Here is a 22,742-nt window from a genome sequence, read left to right as displayed (position 1 = left end):
CTGTGAAAGAACTCATTTGCATACCGGTGAAAACTGGTATTTCTACCGAACGGCGTGTCGGATGCAACGGATAAGGCTAATCCGACGTGTCAACTAGAAAAAAAAAAAGTGTTTAAATGATAGGATCCCTTTAAACATCCAAAACTTTGCAAAAAAAAATTCTTAGTCGTAATTTTTTTTTTTTTTTTAATATTTCCATGTATATGAACTATGGGAAGAATATGCAAATCTGCCTTCTATGATGTAATTAGGAAGACAGTTGCTGCCTCAGTATTGCAAACCAATAGAGGGCGCTCACTGGAATGTGCAAGCCTGTCTTAAGACAGGATTCCAGTGAAATAACCCAATAATGGCTGCTCCCTTTAGCCTCATGCCCGACTTTCCAAGAGGCCTTTGTTTTGCAATGACGCTGGGATTATTACCAGGTATAGTCTCTCAATCGAGGACAGCTGTTTCGATCTGGTTGGATCTCTTCAGCCCGATGTAGAGAGGACTATAACCTGGTAGAGGTGAGAGGCTTAGACAGGGTTCGGAGGATAGCCTCTTGGAAGGTCGGGCATGAGGCTAAAGGGAGCAGCCATTATTGGGTTATTTCACTGGAATCCTGTCTTAAGACAGGCTTGCACATTCCAGTGAGCGCCCTCTATTGGTTTGCAATACTGAGACAGCAACTGTCTTCCTAATTACATCATGGAAGGCAGATTTGCATATTCTTCCCATAGTTCCTTGCAAAGTGGAGTGCTAAAGGCTTAACAAGTCTCCACACACCTATATGGTGGTCTCTCCCTAAGGAGTGACAATATCCCCCGAACCATGTATATGAATGCATATGGCATTTTTTTGCAGGGCCATATGTACTTTTTAGCTGTGCCATTTGGGAGAATGTCTATTGATCACTTTTTATTCAAGTTTTTATCAGAGGTGAAACAGCAAATAGCACTTTTTTTTTTTTTTTAAGTACGGCGTTCACCATATCGGAAAAATAAGTTTGTAGACTGCGCGTTTGCAGAACAGGGATAGCTACTGTGTGTTTATTTTGATTGCAGATTCCAAAGACTGTATAGAACTGTAAAAGGTATGGAAAGGTAACATGAAAGGTATGTTAACTGTCTGTAACCAGCAAGATACAGGGGGCCTTTTTTCTCTTAACCTTGGGGGCCCTAGAAGGTAGTAGGTATTAGCACCAGATATAAAAAAAAAAAAAAGCGTCCCACCCATTTTTTTTTGAAATTAATGAGACGCTTTTTTTTTTTTTTTTAACACGCCGTCAATTCGGCACAGTTTTGTTTATTGTGCATAGACCCTTTAAGTACTAACAGTACTCAGTGTTACAAGACAAATTAGAAAGACCAATTTTACCTAGGAAGTTTATGGAAGGTATCTGGTATCTAAAAATTTCAGAGAAATCATAACTCTCCACTTAACCATCTGTTTAAAGACTGTAAATAATTTATAAGGGATTCTATAGGACGACTTTATTGAAACATGCTTGACAACATCTTTTCTATGCACATGGGACACAGTTTGAGACACTAAATTGAAAATAACTAAACATAGATGCTTAAGTTAGATACTATAAAAATCATTTTAATAATTTGATCACTTAACAAATGTCATATCTACCAAGTGATATAGTAAATGTAGCCATAATTGATGAGTGCTGCCTAGCAGCAACGCAAAGCAAGCTATTCCAGTGGCTGAGACTGAAATAAAGAATTACTGGGACTGGCAGTTGTCAGTGTGCAGGAAATACAATATCATAAATTTCATCATAGTGTTCAACAAAATGCACTTCTAATCCTTCAGTGATGAACTTAGCCAGATCATAGTAATCTTTCTTGTTTTCTGAAGGAAGAATGATACATGTAACACCTGCTCTTTTAGCCTGAAATGAAAACAAAAGAAAATAATATTAGTCTTTAGGAATCTTTTGGGTGATTTCTTCATCCTAAACTGACTCCAGAATGTACAACATTTAAAATCTTATGCAAATTGGCCTGAACTATTCATGGAGGAGCAAAGAACAGCTTCATCTAGTCATACAGTCATTGGTTAAGACTGTGCAGTGTTACTATTATATCCCTCACTGTCAGACCTCAGCCTGATACCCTACCTAACATACAGCCTTTCAAAGTGTGATTTAATATGATGACTGCATGACTAAATGAAGCTGCCCTCTGTGATTAGTTAAGGTAAACTTACAAAACGTTTTAGAAGCTTATGACTTGACTTTTCAGTAACAGAAGAAGCACCATCAAATTTCAGGAGGTCCTAGCAGCATTTTATGTTTTATATTAACATATATTTGAAACAAACACATAAAACGTTTAGCCATGTGCATTTAAAAAATGCAGGGACCAGTGACCACAGCAAAGTGCTGTGAAAGAAGAAAATGTCCGAATTCTTTAATTGACCAGTACTGTGAGGTTGAGTGACTGGCTCATTTACAACAGCTTAGTCAGACCTCTAAGTTTCTGCATCAGCCATAACAGAGAAGAGAGCTGCTTTGCTAAAATTATTAAAGTTGTATTTCTATTTTAAACACAGTAAGTGGGGGAGACACTATTTGTTAATTACATTTAGGCTCCGTTCCAACGGAGTAACGTGTCGCTCATTTAGACACGTAAACACGTGTCAGAGTGAGGCGCTTCAAAACAGATCCTTTTGACTTCAATGAGTGCCGGCTTATGCGCGCTACCCATTGAAATCAATGGGTTATAAAGCCTCTCATTGATTTCAATGTGTAGCACGCATAAGCCGGCACCCAATGAAATCAATGGGATCTGTTTTGAAGCGCCTCGCTCTGACACGTGTTTACGTGTCTAAATGAGCGGCGCGTTACTCTGTGGGAACGGAGCCTTAAAATGTAAAATTGCTGTACATTCTGCATGGACAACTAAATCATGAATACTTACAGCTATAGTTTTTTCTTTAATTCCCCCTACAGGCAGGATTTTTCCTGTTAGTGATACCTCTCCAGTCATTGCCACATTTTGGCGAGCTGGATGTCCAAGCGCAAGGGAAAGAAGTGCAGTAACAATTGTGCAGCCAGCACTAGGACCATCCTTTGGAGTAGCACCCTAGACAGAACAAAAGTGAATTAATATGATCTTTTCACATATAACAATTTAGCTTTATAGAGGATGCACAGATCAGGAGACCCAGTAAATACCGTATTTTTCGGACTATAAGACGCACCTAGGTTTTAGAGGAGGAAAATAGGGAAAAAAAATTTTGAAGCAAAAAATGGTAAAATATTTAATATATGGGAGTTGTAGTTTTGCAACAGCTGCAAGGCCACATTGACAGGTGACCCTGCAGCTGTACGGGGATGCATAGAGTGTTTTTTTTTGTGGGGCCAGCTGTACTTTTTAGTTATACCATTTTGAGGAATATCTATTGCTTAAATCACCTTGTATTGAAAAAACCCCGGTGGTTTATGATATATATATATATATATATATATATATATATATATATTTTTTTTTTTTCTAGGGACATGAGGTGATTTAGAACTTTTATTTATATTTTTAAAGCTTTTTTTTTTTTACTATTTTATTCCCCCCCGGGGGCTTGAACCTGCGGTCACTTGATTGCAAGTCCCATAGACGGCAATACAAGTGTATTGCCGTCTATGGGACATTCTCTCTATTAGTATTACGGCTGGTCATAGAGACCAGCCGCAATACTAATACAGCAGTGACAGGCCTGGGAGCCTCATTAGGCTCCCTGCTGTCACCCGAACAGGTTGGCTCCTGCGATATCGCCGCGCAGGAGCCGGCCTGCAACTCTACAGGTACGGGGCCGGTGGGGACCGGCTCCGGGGGAGAAGGGGCCACCGATACTGACCCGGCATCCGCTGTACTAGAGAGGCGGATGCCGGGGAGGGATAGACGCTGGCACAGGTGCCGGGCCTGAGACATCGCTGCGCTCCTCTGCCCTGCCTGAAGCCAGCGGCGGGGGGACGGAGGAGCGGAATAGCATCACTCCTCCTGCTGCTGGCTTCATGCAGGGCAGAGAAGCACAGCGATGTCTCAGGCCCCGGCGTCTATCCCTTTCCGGCTTCCGCCTCTCTAGTACAGCGGGTGCCAGGCGCCACATTCGGGGGGAAAAAAGTGCGTCTTATAGTCCGAAAAATACGGTAAGTAAGTAAGGTAGAATGTTCTAAAGACCAAGGCTTAAAATGTGTGACTGTTACACAAGTATATGTAAAATTCTGTGTAAAAACTGTTCCCACAAGAGAAACATCAAGAAGGAAAAGTCATTGAATTATAGAAACCACAGGACTGAGAGAAAGACTAAGGACTAAAAAAGGGTTTGCACTCATGAAATTTTTCCAGAACATGAAGTATTTCTCCCAGAAAGAGTATCAAAATAATCCTGTTTGCATTGGAACAACACAAAAAACGGGGGGAAAAAAAGAAAAAAGGCAAATTGGACATGATTTCATACAAAACTCCAAAAATGAGCCAGATAAGATTGTTGGCACCTTTTTCAAAATTATGGGTAAATAACTGTTTCAAGCATGCTTGTTCAAACTCACTTATGGCAAGAAACAGGTGTGGGCAATATAAAAATCACACCTGAAGCCAGAGAAGTTGATGCAGTCTTTACATTGTGTGGCTATATGTGGCACAATAAGATGGGGAACAGAAAGAAGAGAATAACAACTGTCTTAAGGACTTGAAAACCAAAATTGTGGAAAAATAACAACCTGAAAATTACAAGTCCTTCTCCAGTGATCTTTATGTTCCTTTGTCCATGTTGCACAACATAAAACGTTTGCAACCTATGGCACTGTAATTAATCTTCCTGGATGTAGACAGATGACAAAAACTGACAAAAGGTTGCGTGATAGTCTGGATGGTGGATAAGCAGCCCCATTCAAAGCTGAGTGATTTGCAAAAAGTTGAAACTCATCTACCCTCCAACTTGCTGTGATGTTTTGCTAGTAGTAATGGCACTGCACAGAGGGAGGGGGGGGGGGGGGGAGTGGTCTGTGGTGTGAAGAGAAGCAGTGCTTGGTCTAAAATGGAATCTGCTTCACTTATTTAAAGGGGAAAATTTAAAAAAAATCTACATGATTATTTTTAAATTTTCTGCATTTAAAGTTTCTGCATTAGTGGTCGTATCCATGGCAACCGATCAAGACAACAGACTGTCACCACTAAGAAAGTTCGAGAAAATCTTTAAAACTCTACAGAATTTTTAATTACTTATATTTGCAAAAATGTTTAACTTTTAATTATCTACAAGTATAGATATGATTATGTACATGGAAATACCCCTTTAAGCAGAGTTAGCAGAGAAAAACAATGGCGCCCCAGGTGAAAAAGTCTGGAGTATACAGTCTGGTGGTGATCAGAGGTAAAGATCCAAGTTCTTAGTTTTCAATATTATCTGAAAGATGAAGACTCTATTGTGTTACTAGCAGGTCGAGAGAGAAAGCCAGGTAATAGTGATTTTATGGAAAACAATAGATCTCCAGACATGTACTGTTTCAATACAGAGTTCAGGGAAGAACTGTACAGGAGAAAGTTGTAGGTCTTAAAGGGCCTGAACAAGAGCAGGAACAATGGATGAAGGAGCCAGAGGAAGGTCAACAGAGCAGTAAGGGCACTTGATGGTTAGTAAGGAGAGACATTTCAACTTGTCTGTGAGACGGTCAGCTGTAAGACCTAATGGTCAGTGTGCACCTGAAGGGCTCCTAACTGGACAGTGGAGTCAAAATCATGGAGTTGACAATTGGGTGGAAAAAAAAGTTAGACTCCAGATTCAACATAAATAATGATTGAATTGATGATTGATATTGAATAATTAATTAGATGCATAGTTTATTGCAAAGTTACTTTAATATGAATTCAATCAGTATCTAATGAATTAGTGGAGCTTTACGACTTCTGACTGACTAAGGGGTAGGGAACCTTTGGCTCTCCAGCTGCTGTGAAACTACAACTCCCAGCATGCTCCATTCATTTCCATGGGAGTTCCCAGAACAGCAGAGCCAGTATGCATGCTGGGAGTTGTAGTTTTGCAACAGCTGGAGAGCCGTACGTTCCCTACCCCTGGACTAAGGGCTCGTTCACATCTGCGCCCAGTCTCCGTTCTGCAGGTTTCCGTTACCTGCACAAAACAGAGGCAGGAGACGGAAACCTGCAGGACTCTCTCAATCCCATTCATTTGAATGGGTGAGAAAGATGTCCGTTCGTGAGTGGCGGTGAGCGTTTTATGCTCTCCGACGCGAAACCAGTTTTTTAAAATCAGACACAGAGTCGGACATGCAGTACTCTGTGTTCAGTTTAAAAAAAAAAAAAACATTTCGCGGTGGAGAGCATAAAACGCTCACCGCCGCTCACGGCCGGACCCGGTCTGACGGTTTCCGTCTTCTGCATGCAGAAAACGGAAACCACAGAACGTTCTGCCGAACGCTAGTGTGAACCTAGCGTAAAATGGAGTTATAAATGAGTCTGAGTCAGTGGTTTAGCTATGAACTCCACAGCTCTGGCTTTTAATCATGGATAAGATGGGCAAAGATTTAGCAGGTTTGTTGATTTGCGGAGCCACTGCCGAGCAGATAGTTAGAGAAGGTCCGAAATCACAAACTCCCCAATTTAAAAAAAAAAAAAAAAGCATTCAAAATAAACTACAGTTGATCCAAACAATCAGAGTATAACTGGATACAGATTCATACACAATCTAAAAAAAGAAACCAATTTCCAATTAATTTCTTGTGCCAAGATCAAAGTATTATTCTCACCTCTGGTACATGCAAATGAATGTGTGATGTCACTAGGAATTTATTCTCAGGGTGTTTCTTCATAAGGAAGGCACGTGCAAATGTGTAAGCAATTTTCGCACTCTCTTTCATAACATCTCCAAGCTGGCCTGTTACTTCTAAAGAACCTTCTTTACTTTCCTTGTCTAGAGGACGACGGAGGGATGTCTCTATAAAGAGAGTGGATCCACCTACAAAACATATATTAATATAAAAGTGATTAGCACTAAAAACAGATTGACATATATTTTTGGATATTTCCCAACAATCGTAGCCTGGGCAGTTTTCACACTTGTGACATATACAAATAGAATCTAAACTACAACAACATTTATTTAAAACAAAAAAAATGTAGGTATTTTCGGAAAGTAGACACCAGATACATTGTTAAAATGCCACTAAGGGCCGGTTCACACATACTGATGTGTTCCGTCCAGGAGGAGTCCGCATGAGGACCCCCTGAACGGAACACAAGTGCCACTGCAAGCGCTGTGCAGTTCAAGCGCATGGACCCCATAGACTATAATGGTGTCCATGTGCTTGCCGCGCACTGCCCGCAGAAATCATTTGTGCGGGCAGTGCACGGCAAGCACACGGATCCCATTATAGTCTATGGGGTCTGTGTGCTTGAACTGCACAGCGCTTGCAGTTGCGCTTGTGTTCCATCCGGGGGGCCCTCATGCAGACTCCTTCCGGACGGAACACATCAGCATGTGTGAACTGGCATTTAGTCGGTATACAAACAGGCACTTTCATACAATCTTCATTTAAAGTGGATATTTTATTGAAAAAAAATGCATTAAAAAAATACATATAAATTTATACTAGCTCTTAAAAGTGTAACCCAAACATAACATTACATGAGACATCTCCTTAAAATAAGAATTCAACATGTGCAGAGTTTATGCATATCACTAAGGCCTACATGTACAGGCAATGATCAGAACTGGAAGGTATGAAATTCTGCTTTTAGGCTAAGGTCCCACGGGCCGTAATCGCAGCGCTAAAGTGCTGCGGAAAGAACCGCTGCGTGAACGCATTGCGGTTCTTTCCGCAGCGCTTTTAAGAGAAAGTTCACAGAGTTTTCCTCTTAACATTTTATCTACGAGAAAGCCGCCGGCGTTTCTGTAGATATAATTGACGTGCTGCGATTTGCAAAGCCACAATTTGCATGAATCCCATCCACTTTGCCTGCACTGTACAATGCCGCGATTTTTCCCGCAGCGTTTCTGCTGCGGGCAAATCGCGGTGTTTACGTCCCGTGGGACCCCGGCCTTGAGATGAAAATGTAGCAACCTATAAAAGTAGGGTTTACACACACACACACACACACACCTCAATGGGTTATCGTTAGCCATGTGTAACGGTGTCAATTTTTTTTTTTATGGAAGTGAATTAAAACATAGCTGCACAAAACATATCAACCCCTTAGCGACCTTTGACGTAGTATTACGTCATGGGTTGCATGCAGATGTATGGAGCGAGCTCAGGAGCTGAGCTCGCTCCATACAGGCCAGATGCCGCTGTATAATACAGCCAGGACCTGCCGCTAACAGCAGCGGTTGGTTCCCGCACCGATCGCTGCTGCTAACAGTTTACAAACTGTGGTCAAACGCGACTGCAGCGTATAAACTGTGCAGGCGGCCGCCATTTTCCGCCCTCCTGAACGTCACCAGAGGGCGGCGATCAGTTGCTATGACAGCTGGAAGCCTATTGAAGGCGTTGCGTTTCCCCCGTCGTTTCTTCAGGCCCATATCACGGTTCTCCCTAAGGAGGGTAAGGACCACACTCTTTGTTCGAGCTACTTAACACGGACAGCTAGCTCTATATAGGTCTCCCTTCATTCTAAATTAATAGCCCACTTATAAATAATTGCTTCCCATTTATATATAATAGTTCCTCCATTATACATAATTGCACCTTATATATAACAGTAAGTATTTGACATACTGCCGATTTAGCAAGTTTTCCCACCTATAAAGAATGGAAAAGTCTGTACTTTTTATCATAAGTACACTTCAACTGTTTAGATGGAATGCAGAAAATATTTTTTATTGCATTGCGTTTTATTGCATGAAATAAGTATCAACCAGTAAGAATTCTGACTCTCACAGACCTGTTAGTTTTCTTTAAAGGGATTCTACCATTAAAAACTTTTTTTTTTTTTTTTTTTTTGTAGACAAGACGTCGGAATAGCCTTTAGAAAGGCTATTTGTCTCTTACCTTTAGATGTGATCTCCGCCGCGCCGTTCCTTAGAAATACCGGTTTTTACCAGTATGCAAATTGGTTCTCTCGCAGCAATGGGGGCGCCCGAGCGCTGGAAATGCGATGGGGGCGTCCCCACTGCTGCTCGAAAAGAGGCTCCAGCGACGCCTTTATCTTCTGCTGGATCCTCCCCTTCTTTCTTCGGCGTCACCTCCGACGCCTGCGCAGTTGGCTCTGCCAGTGAGACACTAGTAGACAGCGCCGCACCTCCAGGGGTGAACCTACCCCTTTCGCCACCCGAGGCGAACTACAGAAAGCCGCCCCCCCCCCCCTGGGAGGAGGGGGCGGAGTGAAGGGGTGAGGCAGAGTGAAGGGGGCGTGGCTTCACGAAGGGGGGCAGGGCTTAGTGCTGTTCGCAAGCAGAGAGCAGGCACGGAGAAGACCTGCTCTCTGCCTGAGCGTGAGGGGAGGCTGCTGGATCAGCACTGCTCCAGTGGCCTCCCCAAACCACCGCTCGGTGCTAAGCCAGTCCAGGGCAGCTTGTCCTGGACTGGCTTAGATAATCAAAAATGCCGCCCTCCCTGGCATAGCGCTGCCTGAAGCGCTCGCTTCAGGTCGCCTCATGGGAGGTGCGCAACTGATTTGACAAGGGGGCAAACTATTTATAGAAGGGCTATTATTTATAGTGGGGGAACTATTAAATATGAGGGGGCCTATTGTAAGAGTGAACTATTATTGTTCATAAGCTGTAACAGTCATATGGAAGGGGACTACTATATATATGGGGAGACTATTATTTATAAGTGAGATATTTATAAGAGACGACCTATTATATATATATATATATATATATATATATATATATATATATATATATATATGTAAGCAGGGGGCTATTGTAAATGTCCCCCCTTATATTAGTCCCCTTATATATTATAGTTCCTCCCTAATAAATAACAGCACCTTTTGAAATAATAGCTCTTCCTTTATAATAGCCGTCATTATAAATTATGGTACTCCCCTTGTTTTAACGTTCAGAATCAGGCAGCGTATCAGTAGTGTGAACTTACCCTAAGACGCACTTTCCCCCCCCCCAATTTGGGGGGGGGGGGGAAATGAGGGTGCATCTTATAGTCTGAATGTGGGCCTCCGCGTATAGCGGACACCTGGTTGCTATGGCATCTAAAACCCCATTCCCAGCATCCGCCGTTCTTTTGCTGGTCTGTAAAAATAATGCCGGCCGCTCTGCTGCAGAGCGGTCGCCATAGCAACTGGGTCTCCGCTATACACGGAGGCCCAAAGCGAATGCCCACAATTAGAATGCATTCTAATTGCAGGAATTAAAACTTAACCCCCCTTTCCCCAAAGTGTAGAATACACCCCGGGGCTAGTCCCTACTGCCCCCATACCTTTAAAGTTGCAGGCCGGCTCCTGCGCGGCGAGGTCGCAGGAGCCAACCTGTTCTGGTGACAGCTCGGAGCCTACTGAAGGCTCCCAGGCCTGTCACTGCTATATTACTATTGCGGTTGGTCTATGACCAGCCATAATAGTAATGTAGAGAATCTCCCATAGACGGCAATACACTTCTATTGCCGTCTATGGGACTTGCAATAAAATGATTGCAGGTTCAAGCCACCTAGGGGGAAGGGGCAATAAAATAGTGAAAAAATAAAAAGCTTTAAAAAAATAAAATAAATAAAACTTCTAAATCCCCTTATTTCCCTAGAATACATATAAAAGTAGAAAATTACTGTGAAACACATTATACACATTAGGAATCCCTGTGTCCAAAAATGCCCAGTCTACTAATAGTTTTCAAACCGCCGTGGTTTGTTTGTTTTTTCACCGTTTTGCCTCTGATTTAAATAAAAGGTGATGTAAGCAATAGACATTCCCCAAAATGGTATAACTAAAAAGTACATCTGGCCCCGCAAAAAAAAAACAAAAAAAAAAAAAACGCTCTATGGATCTCCGTACAGCTGCAGGGTCACCTGTCAATGTGGCCTTGCAGCTGTTGCAAAACTACAACTTCCATATATTAAATAGTTTACCATTTTTTTTTGCTTCAAAATTTTTTTTCCCCTATTTTCCTCCTCTAAAACCTAGGTGCGTCTTATAGTCCGAAAAATACGGTACTTGTTTGATTTCAAGTCTCTTAGACTGCAATACAATTATACTGCAGTCTATGAGAATTTCGGTATGTTATTATTGCAGAAAAAATACATAGTAAAATACATATTGCAGGACTCGAAGTCCTCATAAGGCTCCAGGCTGCCATAGGAATAGGTCAGCCACCACAATCTCACCATGCAGGAACCGTCCTGTAAAAAGAAACATATCTGGATGCCTGGGGCGATTTATTTTAACTTTAGGGGGGGTTCCTGGTGTGCATTGTCTGCAATCAGAGTACATTATAGCGGAGACTCAGTAGCTAAGGCAACTGTACTGCAGCAGAGTAGCGGCCATCTTTAAAGACCCAGCATCCGCCGTACTATTATCACGGATATCAGGAAGGAGTTAAATACTCGTTGGTATAATCCATCTGAACCTGAAGCCTTGCTCACATTTATTTTGTTTGGTTTGGCCAATTTCTATGTTTATCCAGTTTAGTATTTTGGTTGATGTATTACCAGTATTGGGGACAACCATCATCAACTATTGCCAGTTACATAGAGCTAAAGAACCCATTTAATAGCTCTGCCTTTTCTTGATAGGACCTACCTGTTGTGATCTTGATTTTTTCCCCCCCATTTAGTATCTGACAATAGCTGCTCCCAGTATATATTGTGAAGGGCAGCCCTTAAAGGGGTTGTCCAGCCTAAAATTTAATCCATTAATCAGGCTGATGGAGGTGAAAAAAAGTATAAAAAGAAAACCACACTCACCTGTTCCTGCTGCTCTTACAAACAGTATGGAGTAGATAAACAGTACGAATACATTTTGTAGGAAAACCTTTTATTGTTCTTACCCATGGCAGTCCAAGCTAGGCCCATCACCACCCCAGGAGGAGTGACATCATACATTCTGTCCACAGTGAAGATTGGTTTTCCTACAAAGTCTTGAAGGTTGGATGGATTGATTTCTACATACTCAGCTTCTCCATTTACAATTTTGTATGCAGACTTACGCAGAACCTTAGGCACAAGATGCAGAGGAGTTATTTATGCTCTTACATATACTTGCCAATCTTAAATCCACCTACTTTCTACATTGTACAGTTTTAAAAGAAATACATCACTATTTAATTTTAGCTTTACTACCAAGATGTAGGTCTCTAGAAATCATGTCCTTGTTATTGTTTTTAAATGTATGTGCTTTATTACAGCAGCAAGTAACTTAGGGATTTTTTTTCTTCTCCATTTTAGACATTTATGGCACATCCACCACGTCACAGATGTCTTATGGATACAGGTCCCACTTCTTGGACCAGATCTGTTTAGAAAACAGGAACCTCCACCCCATGACTATTGTAAACGAACAAATGGCCATAACACCTTACCTCCCATTTCCCAGAGGATGGACCCCTCACCAAAAAATCATTTGCGTAAAATCCTGTGGATTTGCCATGAATGTTTTAGATAAGAAAATCCCTTTCATGTGAATTAAGTGGTATAAAAAGTACATACTATTAAGTTTTCTAGGACATAATAGACTAGTGCTCATAACTTTATTTTGTGAATCGTGTCTTTATTTGTACCAAAATTAGTGTTTTTTTCTAATATGCAAATAAGGAATAAACTTGTATGAGGGAGTGGCTGAACCCAGATGCCTCTGAAGCAAAATCTCGCCAACCTCCTGCCCATTGCAGTTAATTAACATCTATGGTTTCTTGGCTCTTGACAGAACTTGTGAATCAGCTAAAATCCACCCAGCACCCATTCTAGCAGGGTCAATTAAGGAAATATTGTACTGGCAACAATCAACTCTGTAGCCAGCATGGCCATCAGCACATTTTATATACTATTACAGGTAAATTGCTAGCAGCGCATTTACACAAACAAAAAAAAAAAAATGCACCAACACTCTGTAGGAGCAAAGACACATTAAAAAAAAAAAAAAGTGTGAAGTTTAACCCTGTCCCTGCCACTCACATATTTATATGTGTGAAATAACTGAAAATATGTTTTACTAGCCTCTGCCTGCGACTTTGCCTGCAGGTTGTTGGAGTGGATGATCCACCTATATTCAGCAAATTGCTGCCGTCGATGGTTTTCCTGCTTTGGCAGCTCTTAAGCTGTGCTGCTGCTGAACTTGTTCCTCGCAGCTCGCTGGGACGCCATATAATGAGCGTGTTCCTGGTGTTTATGATCCACCTGCTCCGGCGTTTCGACTTCTGTGAAGCTGGCCTGTTGCTGAACGCATTCCTCACGCTGTGCCCGGGATTGTTCCAGCATCTCAGCAACTCGCTGGAACGCCATGTAATAAGCGTATTGTTGGTGTTTATAATCGGCATGCTCCGGCGGTGTGGCAACTCTCAAGCTGGCCTGACACTGAAGATGTTCTTCGCACCGTGCCTGTAATTGTTCCGGCATCTCAGCAGCTCACTGCAACGCCATATAATGCATGTGTTGTTGGCGTCGATGATCCCCCTCAGCTCCGCTTGTGGAGAGCTCTGTGACTTCTGGCTCCTTCATAGCTCTCGTTTGCGGCCAATTAGATTTCCTTTTTCCAGGCATGTTTAAAATTGACAAACTGCCAATTTGGATTAAAGGTGTTTGCCTATGTCAATTTGCAGTGCCTGGAGCAGATCAGATAATATGCAAATGTGTGTAGACAAACCACTGAGGGTTAAGTGTGTTTACACAGAGAGATAACAGCCCTGGGACCTGAGATAAGGCTGATGCAGCAGCAGTGTAATATAGTATATGAACATAAATACATAATAGTCTGGAAACCATGTAATTTATCGGGATAAAAAGTAGCCTGTGTGTTAATCGAGGTTATAATCTATGTGCCATATTTCATTCAAATCCGTTCAGCCGTTTTTGCGTGATTGATTGACTAACAAACACACAAACATCGAAACTTTCACATTTATAATATTAGTAGGATAGGATATTCTATTTGCACACTCTTGACGAGCTTCAAGAGGTAGTCACTGGAAATGGTATTCACTTCACAGGTGTGCCCTGTCAGTCTTAGGAAAGGAAGACCAAGAATCACCTCTGCTACAGAGGATAAGTTCATCGAGTCACCAGGCTCAGAAATCGCAGGTTAATTGTAACAGAACCTAGGAGCCTCATTTTCACATGTTTTCAGGCACATGAAAATGGCCACTTACACCAGTTTATTGTGCAAGCAGCTACAGGAAAATTGCCGCGGGCATGCGCAGTCGGCTCTGCCCGAGGCCCAACGGCAGAGCCGACTGCGCATGTTCAGAAGTTTGAAGTCAGCGCCGGAAGAAGGGAGAAAAAATGTCATGTTAGGGAGAAAAAAAATGTAATTGTAATGATTGAATCCCTTTAATATCTGATTTTTGTTACGTTTAAAAATGTCTGGTCCTGCATGTAGGATTTTTTTGTCCGCTTGAAAAAAAGGACATTGTTGTAAACGAACACTAAAGGACAAGATAAAATCCCATTGAAATGAATGGAAATTGCAAAAAGACCAGCAAGTGTCTGTTGCTAAAATCTTTTATTGTACGGACAATAACCCTGGACACTGCTGAGCGGACACCAACAGTAGTGTGAATGCCCACTAAGCTGTAACATAAAAGAATACAGTAATATCTGAAAATTATGGATTGTATGGTAAATATAGACCCCACACTTTTAGACCACAGGCTGAACAGATCTGAATTCAAGATTTTTTAATCGACACTGTAATAGCTACTGTATATACTCGAGTATAAGCCGAGTTTTTCAGCACAGTTTTTGTGCTGAAAAAGTGCTCCTCGGCTTATACTAGTCATCATTTTCTGCTAGCAGGCCAGGAACGCAGACCCCCCCCCCCCCCACTGCTCCATCACACGCCGGGTGACGTGGCCACGTAAGCTCAGGCCCGCACCCAGCATGTGTCTGCTTCCTGGCGCGCTAGCAGAAGTACCGTAAGTACTTCTGCAGTTTGAAATGTACAGTATCACCATGCTCCTGGCAGTAGCGTGACAATGCTGCGGCCCCGACACCCGCCCCGGTGTCTGTAAGGGCCGGGTCACACATGCTGATGTGTTCCGTCCGTAAGGAGTCTGTATGAGGACCCTCCCAGACAGAATACAAGCGCAACTGCAAGCGATTCACGATTCATGCAGGCAGTGCGCTGCAAGCCCATGGACCACATTATAGTTTATGGGGCCCGTGCGCTTGAACTGCACAGCGCTTGCAGTTGCGCTTGTGTTCCGTCCGTAGGGGTCCTCATGCGGACCATCAGCATGTGTGAACCGGGCATAAAAGTGTAATGGCGCCGCTGCAGAGCGGTCGCCATAGAAACCAGCACCTCCGGTGATGCCGGAGCTGCTTTGGCATCTCCGCTGCAAGAGTTACACCCCCCCCCCCTGTACAAGTTTAAGATTAGCCCCGGGGCCGGTCCCCTCACCTTTAAAGTTGCAGGCCGGCTCCTGTGCAACGGGCTCGCAGGAGCCGACCTGTCCTGATGACAGCCGGGAGCCTAATGAAGGCTCCCAGGCCTGTCATCGCTATATTACTATTGCGGCTGGTCTATTTTTTTTTTTTTTTTTTTTTTTGTAACAAATTTTTATTGAAAATTTTTTCTGTTTTATACAATAAGAAAAGACAATTACAAGAAACAAGGCGAACACCCGCCCTGCGAACAAAAAAGCACACAGTGCAACACAAGAAAAAATAAAAACAAAGAAAGCAACAGAGAAAAAACAAAACAAAAAGGGGGGGGGGAGGAGGAGGGAGTGGGTTAGTGGGACAGGTGGGTGGGGGAGAGGACTAAACATAGAGGGTGAAAGGGTAGGTAGGGGTGAGTGTGAGCAGTCAGGAAACCAGCGAGAGCGCTCGTCAGGTCAACCATACCACAGCCAGTTAGGAAGGGCTCGGGAGCAACCACCGGTCAAATACTTGAAATGAACAACAAGAGTATCAATCAGAGGAGGGGTCAGAGCCCAGGAGTGTCCGGTACTCTGCAGACTGTTGAAACCTGAACCAGTAGAACCAGGTTTTGATGTACGCCTCAGTCGTACCATGCAGGAAAGACGTGAGATTTTCCATGTGCATTATCTCGTTGACCTTCGAAATCCAGAGGGAGAGAGGAGGAGGATCCACTCGTTTCCAAAAAAGGGGGATACAAGCCCGGGCAGCGAGGATCAGGAATCTAAGCAGGGAACGCTTAAAGACCTTTACAGAAGACTCACAATGATTAAGGAGGAACAAGGCAGGGCCCAAATGGTGAGAAGTTTCAGTAAGCTGGAGGGTTATCCGTTTGACCCCCTCCCAGAAGGACGAAAGGGCAGGACAGGACCAAAAAATGTGTAGCAATGTGCCTTCCTCGTCGCCACAGCGCCAACATAATGGGGAGACCTGAGGGAACATAGCATGGAGTCTCGTAGGAACCCTATACCATCGGGACAAGATTTTGTAGCTGGCCTCCTGGTGGCGAGAGCTGATGGAGGCAGTATGAGAAAGGCAAAAAATACGCCTACGCTGTTCCTGAGAGAGGGAAAGGGATAAGTCAGATTCCCATTTCAGCAAGAACGGTGGAACAAAGTCCTCCGGAGGTTCAACCAGGATCTGGTAAGTGAGCGAGAGGGAGTGGCGGAGGGGGCCAGCGCCAACACAAATCTTCTCCAAGGGGGTAGGTTCGACACGGAACTCAGTAGGAGCAGGGAGAGAATGCAAAAAGTGACGAAGTTGCATCCCCCGCCAAGCATCCAAAGGGGGCAACTCAGGAGGGGCCTGGGAGTTCAGAAGTGTATTCCATCCCCCTGCGTCCTGGAAGTGACAGGCACAAAAAATCCCATGACGGCGCCAATTACGGAAAACTCGATCAAACATTCCAGGTGGAAAGGCAGGATTGCCCAGCACTGGGAAAAAAGCGGAATCCTTAGGGAGGAGAGTGGAGCGAACAAGGCCCCTGGAGCAAATCCGAAGCGTGGGACCAAGGGTAGGGTGAGAAAAGAGAGATGACAATGAGGAGGAGTCCAACCATGGGGCAACCTGCAAAGGGATAGGAGAGAATGCCTGTTCGATGTAGACCCAAGGTTTAGAAACAGCATGCCTACACCAGTCCACGACACGAGTCAGGTGGGTAGCCAAATAATAGGACTTCAGGTCCGGAAGCGATAAACCACCACATCTCTTGGGACGAAAGAGAAAAGCCTTACTCACTCGGGCGGGTCTGCCCGACCAGATGAACTTCAGTTGGATGGAAGTGAGGGATCTAAGAAAAGACAGAGGAATGTGAATGGGAAGCGTCTGCATCAAGTAGAGAAGACGAGGGAGAATGTTCATTTTAAAAATCGCGCATCTCCCGAACCAGGTAAAGGCTCCAGTGGACCATCGAGTACAATCAGCCCTGATAGACGCCAGAAGTGGGGGGAAGTTGCAACGAAAGAGATCTTTCGGATCCGGAGTAAGATAAACCCCCAAATACTTGAGAGAAGTGGGGGCCCAATGAAAAGGGAAAGATTGACTCAATGAGGTGGCCGCTGAGGAAGAAAGGGTCACATTAAGGGCTTCCGACTTCGAAAAGTTGATTTTAAAGTTTGAAAGGGTCGAGTAAGCCTGAAAGGCGAGCATCAGAGCCGGAAGAGAGACATGCGGGGAGGAGAGAAAAAATAGCAAGTCATCTGCATATGCCGCCACTTTATATAAACGGGAAGAATGAGCAGCACCTGAGATGTTCGGATCGGCTCGAACCTGGCGGAGGAAGGGTTCAAGAGTCAAGACGAAAATGAGAGGCGAAAGGGGGCAACCTTGCCTAGTGCCATTTCGGATAGGGAAGGACTGGGACAGTAAACCGTTCACCCTGACCATCGCTGTAGGGAGAGAGTATAGAGCCATGATCCAACTCATCATGCGGTGTCCAAGACCAATATGTAACAAGGTCTCTTCCATGAACCGCCAGTTGACCCTGTCGAAGGCTTTCTCGGCGTCAGTTGAAAGAAGCATGAGAGGAGAGCCCGATCGTTTAGCCCCATACATGAGGTTGATAGCTTTGGTAGTATTATCTCGAGCCTCACGGCCGGGTAAAAATCCAGCTTGATCCGGGTGAATAATATTTCCTAGCAAGGGCGATAAACGGGTCGCCAGGATCTTGGCTAAAATTTTTAGGTCAACATTGATTAGCGAAATGGGGCGGTAGTTAGAGCACAGAAGAGGGTCTTTTCCCGGTTTGGGGATAACTGCTATGTGAGCACGCAGGGAGTCACGACAAAGGGCTGAGCCATCGGTAAGAGAATTGAAAACTTTCAACAGTCTGGGGCGGAGTTCAGGGCCAAGTTTCTTATAGTATGCCAAGGTAAGGCCGTCTGGACCTGGGGCCTTACCCGTTGCCATACTGGAGATAGCTAAAGAAATTTCCTCTTCAACAATAGGAGATTCCAAGGCTGTCAAGTCCTCCAAAGACAACGACGGGAGACCAGAGGAGGAGAGATAAGAACGAATGCGATCTCGGAACTCCGTGTCAGGGAGAGGAGAAGGGCCAGAGTCTACAGAATACAAAGAGGCATAGTAGTCCCGAAAGGCAGCCGCAATATCAAGGGGCATGTGTAATCGAGTACCCTGGGCGGAACCGATGCATGGAACATAGGTGGAGGACTGCTGAACCCGAAGGGCCCTAGCTAGGGAACGCCCGCTCTTATTTCCAAACTCATAAAAATGACGTCTGCATTTAGCTAGAGTACCCTTCACCCTATCAGTGACGAGCGTACGCAATTCTTCTCGGGCGCTGGCAAGCTGGGAATAAACATCAGGAGTGATTTGGCGCTTATGAAGGAGTTCCAACGAGCGGATCCGCTGCAGCAGAGATTCAATACAAGCCCGGCGTTCCTTGTTTAAGCGGGAACCATGTTGCAACAGAATACCCCGGATAAAACATTTGTGAGCCTCCCACACCATAGGAGGAGCAATCCCCGACAATTCCTCCCTCTCAAAGTATTCCCCCAAATGGGTCTTAATGTCATCCAGGATGGTTACATCATCAAGAAGTGATGCGTTAAGCTTCCACTGACGCTGGAAAGGAATAGGAGAGGACAAGGAAACAGACAAAGTAACTAAAGCATGGTCGGAGAAAGTAATGTTGTCGACTTCCGCAGCCAACAAAGAATGGAGATGTTGGTGACGGATAAAGAGGTAGTCAATACGAGAGTATCGGTGATGGACCGGAGAGTAATAGGAGTAATCCCTATCCAATGGGTGGAGTAACCTCCAGGAGTCCACAAGCTGGTGGGAATGAAGGTCCCTCTTAACCCTCCTGATGAGTGAGTAAGGGTGAGAAGAGACGCCAGCAGAAGAGTCCAATGAAGGGTCCAGGACCAGATTAAGATCACCCCCCGCCACCAGGAAGCCCTCCACAAAGCCGTCCAACAGCCCTAAGTAAGAACTAAGGGCACGACCCTGTCCCGAGTTAGGTAAATACAAAGAAACAAAAGTAAAAAGTTGAGAGGAGATACGACCCTTTACCATAACAAGTCTCCCCTCAGAATCAGTGCGAGTCTCCAAATGTTCCCAAGGCAGGGAGCGAGAAATCAAGATACTAGTCCCTCTGGATTTCGGATCAGGAGAGGAGCTATGATATGCATGAGGAAACCAAGCATTAGTCAACTTGTATGGCTTGGTAGAGCAATGGTGAGTTTCCTGCAAAAATACAACATGAAGGCGCTTACCTTTGAGCAGATTGAAGAGTACGGAGCGCTTCTCTGGACTATGAAGGCCTCTCACATTGAGGGAGCCAACGGTGATGGAGGAAAGGCGATCAAGCGGAGGCATGGAGGGAGACGGGCTTTCCCAGCTCACACCCTAGGAGCAGAGGGAAAAAAAAAAAAAAAAGGGGGGGGGGGAGGGAGGGGAGAGGGCGAAGAATTGAAGAGGGTAAAGGGAGAGGGAAAGAAAAAAGAGAGGAAAGTAACAGGGTAGAGGAAGGAGAGCAGTAAAGAAAGAGGGGGGGGGGAAGAAAGGAGAAGGAAAAAGAACCAAGAGTAGAACAAATCTAACTACCCCTAGACAAATGGGCCAGGGGCACAACAACAGACAGGAAGGATTGAGGGAGTAAGAAAAGATGGGGGGGAGAAGTGGGCCCGCAAGCACCACGAGTGTACCTGGTAAGGAAGACCCCATGCCCCCACCCCCAACAAAATGTATAGGGATAGGATGCACAGGGCTACAAAGTGACTCTAAGGTCCAAATAACAATATTGTATAAAAACACAGCAATATCAACAAGGGCCATCTATAAAGCCCAGCAGGCACAGGATCAAGAGGAACAGAGTAGTCACAGAACAAAATAAAATAAACATAGTGAAAATGTCCACCAACCGCGAAACAAGTCCAAGACCACTCAACATAAAAGGATATCAACACTGTCCTGTGGGCAGATCAAAGACCGGTGGCATGAGGGATCATGCTTCAATGGGAAGCTGAGCTGAGAGATCTGGTTGACGGAGCGGAGACCCAGGCGGATCCGGTATTGGAAGACGTCGTGGAGTTGAGTTTCGCCGAGGTCTCTCTCTAGAAGCAGCCGAAGAAGAACGCCTGGAGCCGCGGCCGCGCCTGGATATAGTAGGGCGGGAGGAATCCAGAGCAAGCCAGTTCGGGACTGAGACAGGGCGCACATCCAGGGAGGCAAACAAATCAGGCAAGTCCGCCGGGGAACGGACAACAATCGAAGACGAGCCAACACGAACAATCAAATGGAAGGGATGACCCCACCTATAGGAACCTCCACAGTCCTTAATCAGAGTCAACACCGGCTGAAGGGCACGGCGCATAGCCAATGTGCGGGATGAGACGTCTGGGTAGAGCTTGACAGAGGCATTCTCAAAAGGCACCGATCCCATATCCCAGGCACACCTCAGGATGTGTTCCTTGTCCGTGAAGTAATGTAGTCTACACAGAACATCTCTAGGATTAGCAGGGTCAAGCGGGCCAGAACGTTGGACTCTATGCACACGGTCCATCATGAAGGTAGCATCCAGCGGGCGTTGAGTCGCCATATTGAAAATGGTATTAATACGGCTGATCAGATCATCCTGAGGGCCTTTTTCTGGCACTCCTCGTAATCGAATATTATTTCTGCGACCCCGGTTCTCCTGGTCATCCAGGAGCAAAGCAATTTGTTGAAGGCGGGCCTCAGAGTAGGTTTGATTGCTCTCCACCGCAGACAGGCGTTGTTCCAAGGAGGACAGTGTTTGATCAGTAGCGTCAGCCCTAGTAGTAAGTTGAGACACATCAGACTGGATCGCACCGAGGGCCTGTGCCTGGGATTGTTCCATTCGGGAAACTACAGCATCCAGGTCCTGTTTAGTGGGCAGAGCTTGAATAAGGTCCCGAAGTAGCTGAAAGTCCGCAGAGGCAATATGGGCTGCCGAGCAGGGCAGGGAGGCTGAATCCAAGGATTGCATGTCATGTCCAGGGGGGGTGGCAGACATTGAAGGAGGTGACTGTGATTGACGAAGCGGAGAAGATGGAGGAGCCATGTCATCAGTGCCAGACCCAGTAGCCGAGGTTCCAGATCGGGACAGGAAGGTAGAGATTGACGGTGAGTGAGTAAGAGAGCGGCCCGGCGTGCGGGAAGGAGCAGTAGAGGTGTTAGGACGTCTTCTGGACATATCACAAGGAGAAGCGACCATAGAAGGTAATGAAGGTACACTCGCAGTATCACCAGGCCTTACATGAGGCGGTCACACAGTTCCATAATCAAACTCGGTACCCGTGAGGTGCCAATAGAGCAGTGGGAGAAGTGCTAGTTCCGTGGGGATATACTGCAGAGCATATAACACACAGCAAGTGGAGGAAGGTGAGGAGCCCCCCCTGATGGTGGAGTAGGGGCTCAGCACTTCCTTCACACCACTGCAGTCCACAGCAACAAAAAATAAATTCCCTGCTAGAAAGGCCTCTGAAGAGTGTAAGAAAGTCCAAAAAAACAGCAGGGAGTACTCACAGGGTTAGCAGAGTGTCCCAGTAGAAAGTGTCAGGATGGGAGCCAGAACAGCAGGGGGGGGGGGGGGGGGTGAGGTGTCTCCACTTCAGGCAATGCAGGGAGGCCAGGCAGCAGGTAGAGCAAGGGCCTAACACAGTGAAGCCTTCAGGGAGCTGCAAGCTGCATACCCCCACAGACGCTGCAGGAGGACCAGAGGAGGGACACCAGAGGACCTCGCCGAGCCAGGAGTCACCACAGAGCAGCAGGCAGGATCAACTGGAGGCAGCCACCCACAGGGAAGCCAGCCGGGATGTAGGCCGCAAATCCAAGATGGCGGCCGCAGCGGTATGAAGAGGAGGCAGTACTGCAGACGAGGAGACCGGCAGGCGGAGGACACCAGGAGGCACCAGAGGATCTCCACCGGGATGAAGAGGGACCGGACGGTCCGGCAGGTAAGTCGCTGCAATCAGGCCACAGCGCAGGGTTAAAGGAGCCGGGTAGGCCGCGAGGCCAAGATGGCGGCCGGACTCGGGCAGTGCAGCAGGCCGCAGTGTTTTCAACCGCCCGGGACCACGCAATACCTGACAGACGGCGCCCAGATACGGCAGACAGAGGCTTGGGGGAGAGCCTCAGGGCAGCCCAGGCTATGTGCAGCAGGATGGCTCCGGTAAACTCAGGATGGAGAGCGAGAACACAGAGAGCTTCGGGAGATACGTCCGCTCTC

At 45.4% G+C, this 22,742-nt stretch overlaps 1 protein-coding gene across 1 annotated transcript in view; it reads right to left on the bottom strand.

Moving 5' to 3' along the window:
• Window positions 1–1,473: 1,473 nt before the first annotated feature.
• The window catches only part of LONP1 (lon peptidase 1, mitochondrial), a 75,899-nt gene continuing 54,630 nt past the window's right edge, over window positions 1,474–22,742 (bottom strand). Inside the window, exons 15-18 of the mRNA XM_075282964.1 lie at window positions 11,950–12,115; window positions 6,758–6,966; window positions 2,916–3,080; window positions 1,474–1,885 (exon numbers count right to left, since the gene is read on the bottom strand). Of these exons, the coding sequence (XP_075139065.1) occupies window positions 1,736–1,885; window positions 2,916–3,080; window positions 6,758–6,966; window positions 11,950–12,115 (690 nt within the window). The 3' untranslated portion in view covers window positions 1,474–1,735. The remainder of the gene's footprint in view (window positions 1,886–2,915; window positions 3,081–6,757; window positions 6,967–11,949; window positions 12,116–22,742) is intronic.

This window comes from Leptodactylus fuscus, chromosome 1 (assembly GCF_031893055.1).
Source record: "Leptodactylus fuscus isolate aLepFus1 chromosome 1, aLepFus1.hap2, whole genome shotgun sequence".
NCBI classification, from domain to species: Eukaryota; Metazoa; Chordata; class Amphibia; order Anura; family Leptodactylidae; genus Leptodactylus; species Leptodactylus fuscus.
This window is presented reverse-complemented; position numbering and strand designations above follow the sequence as displayed.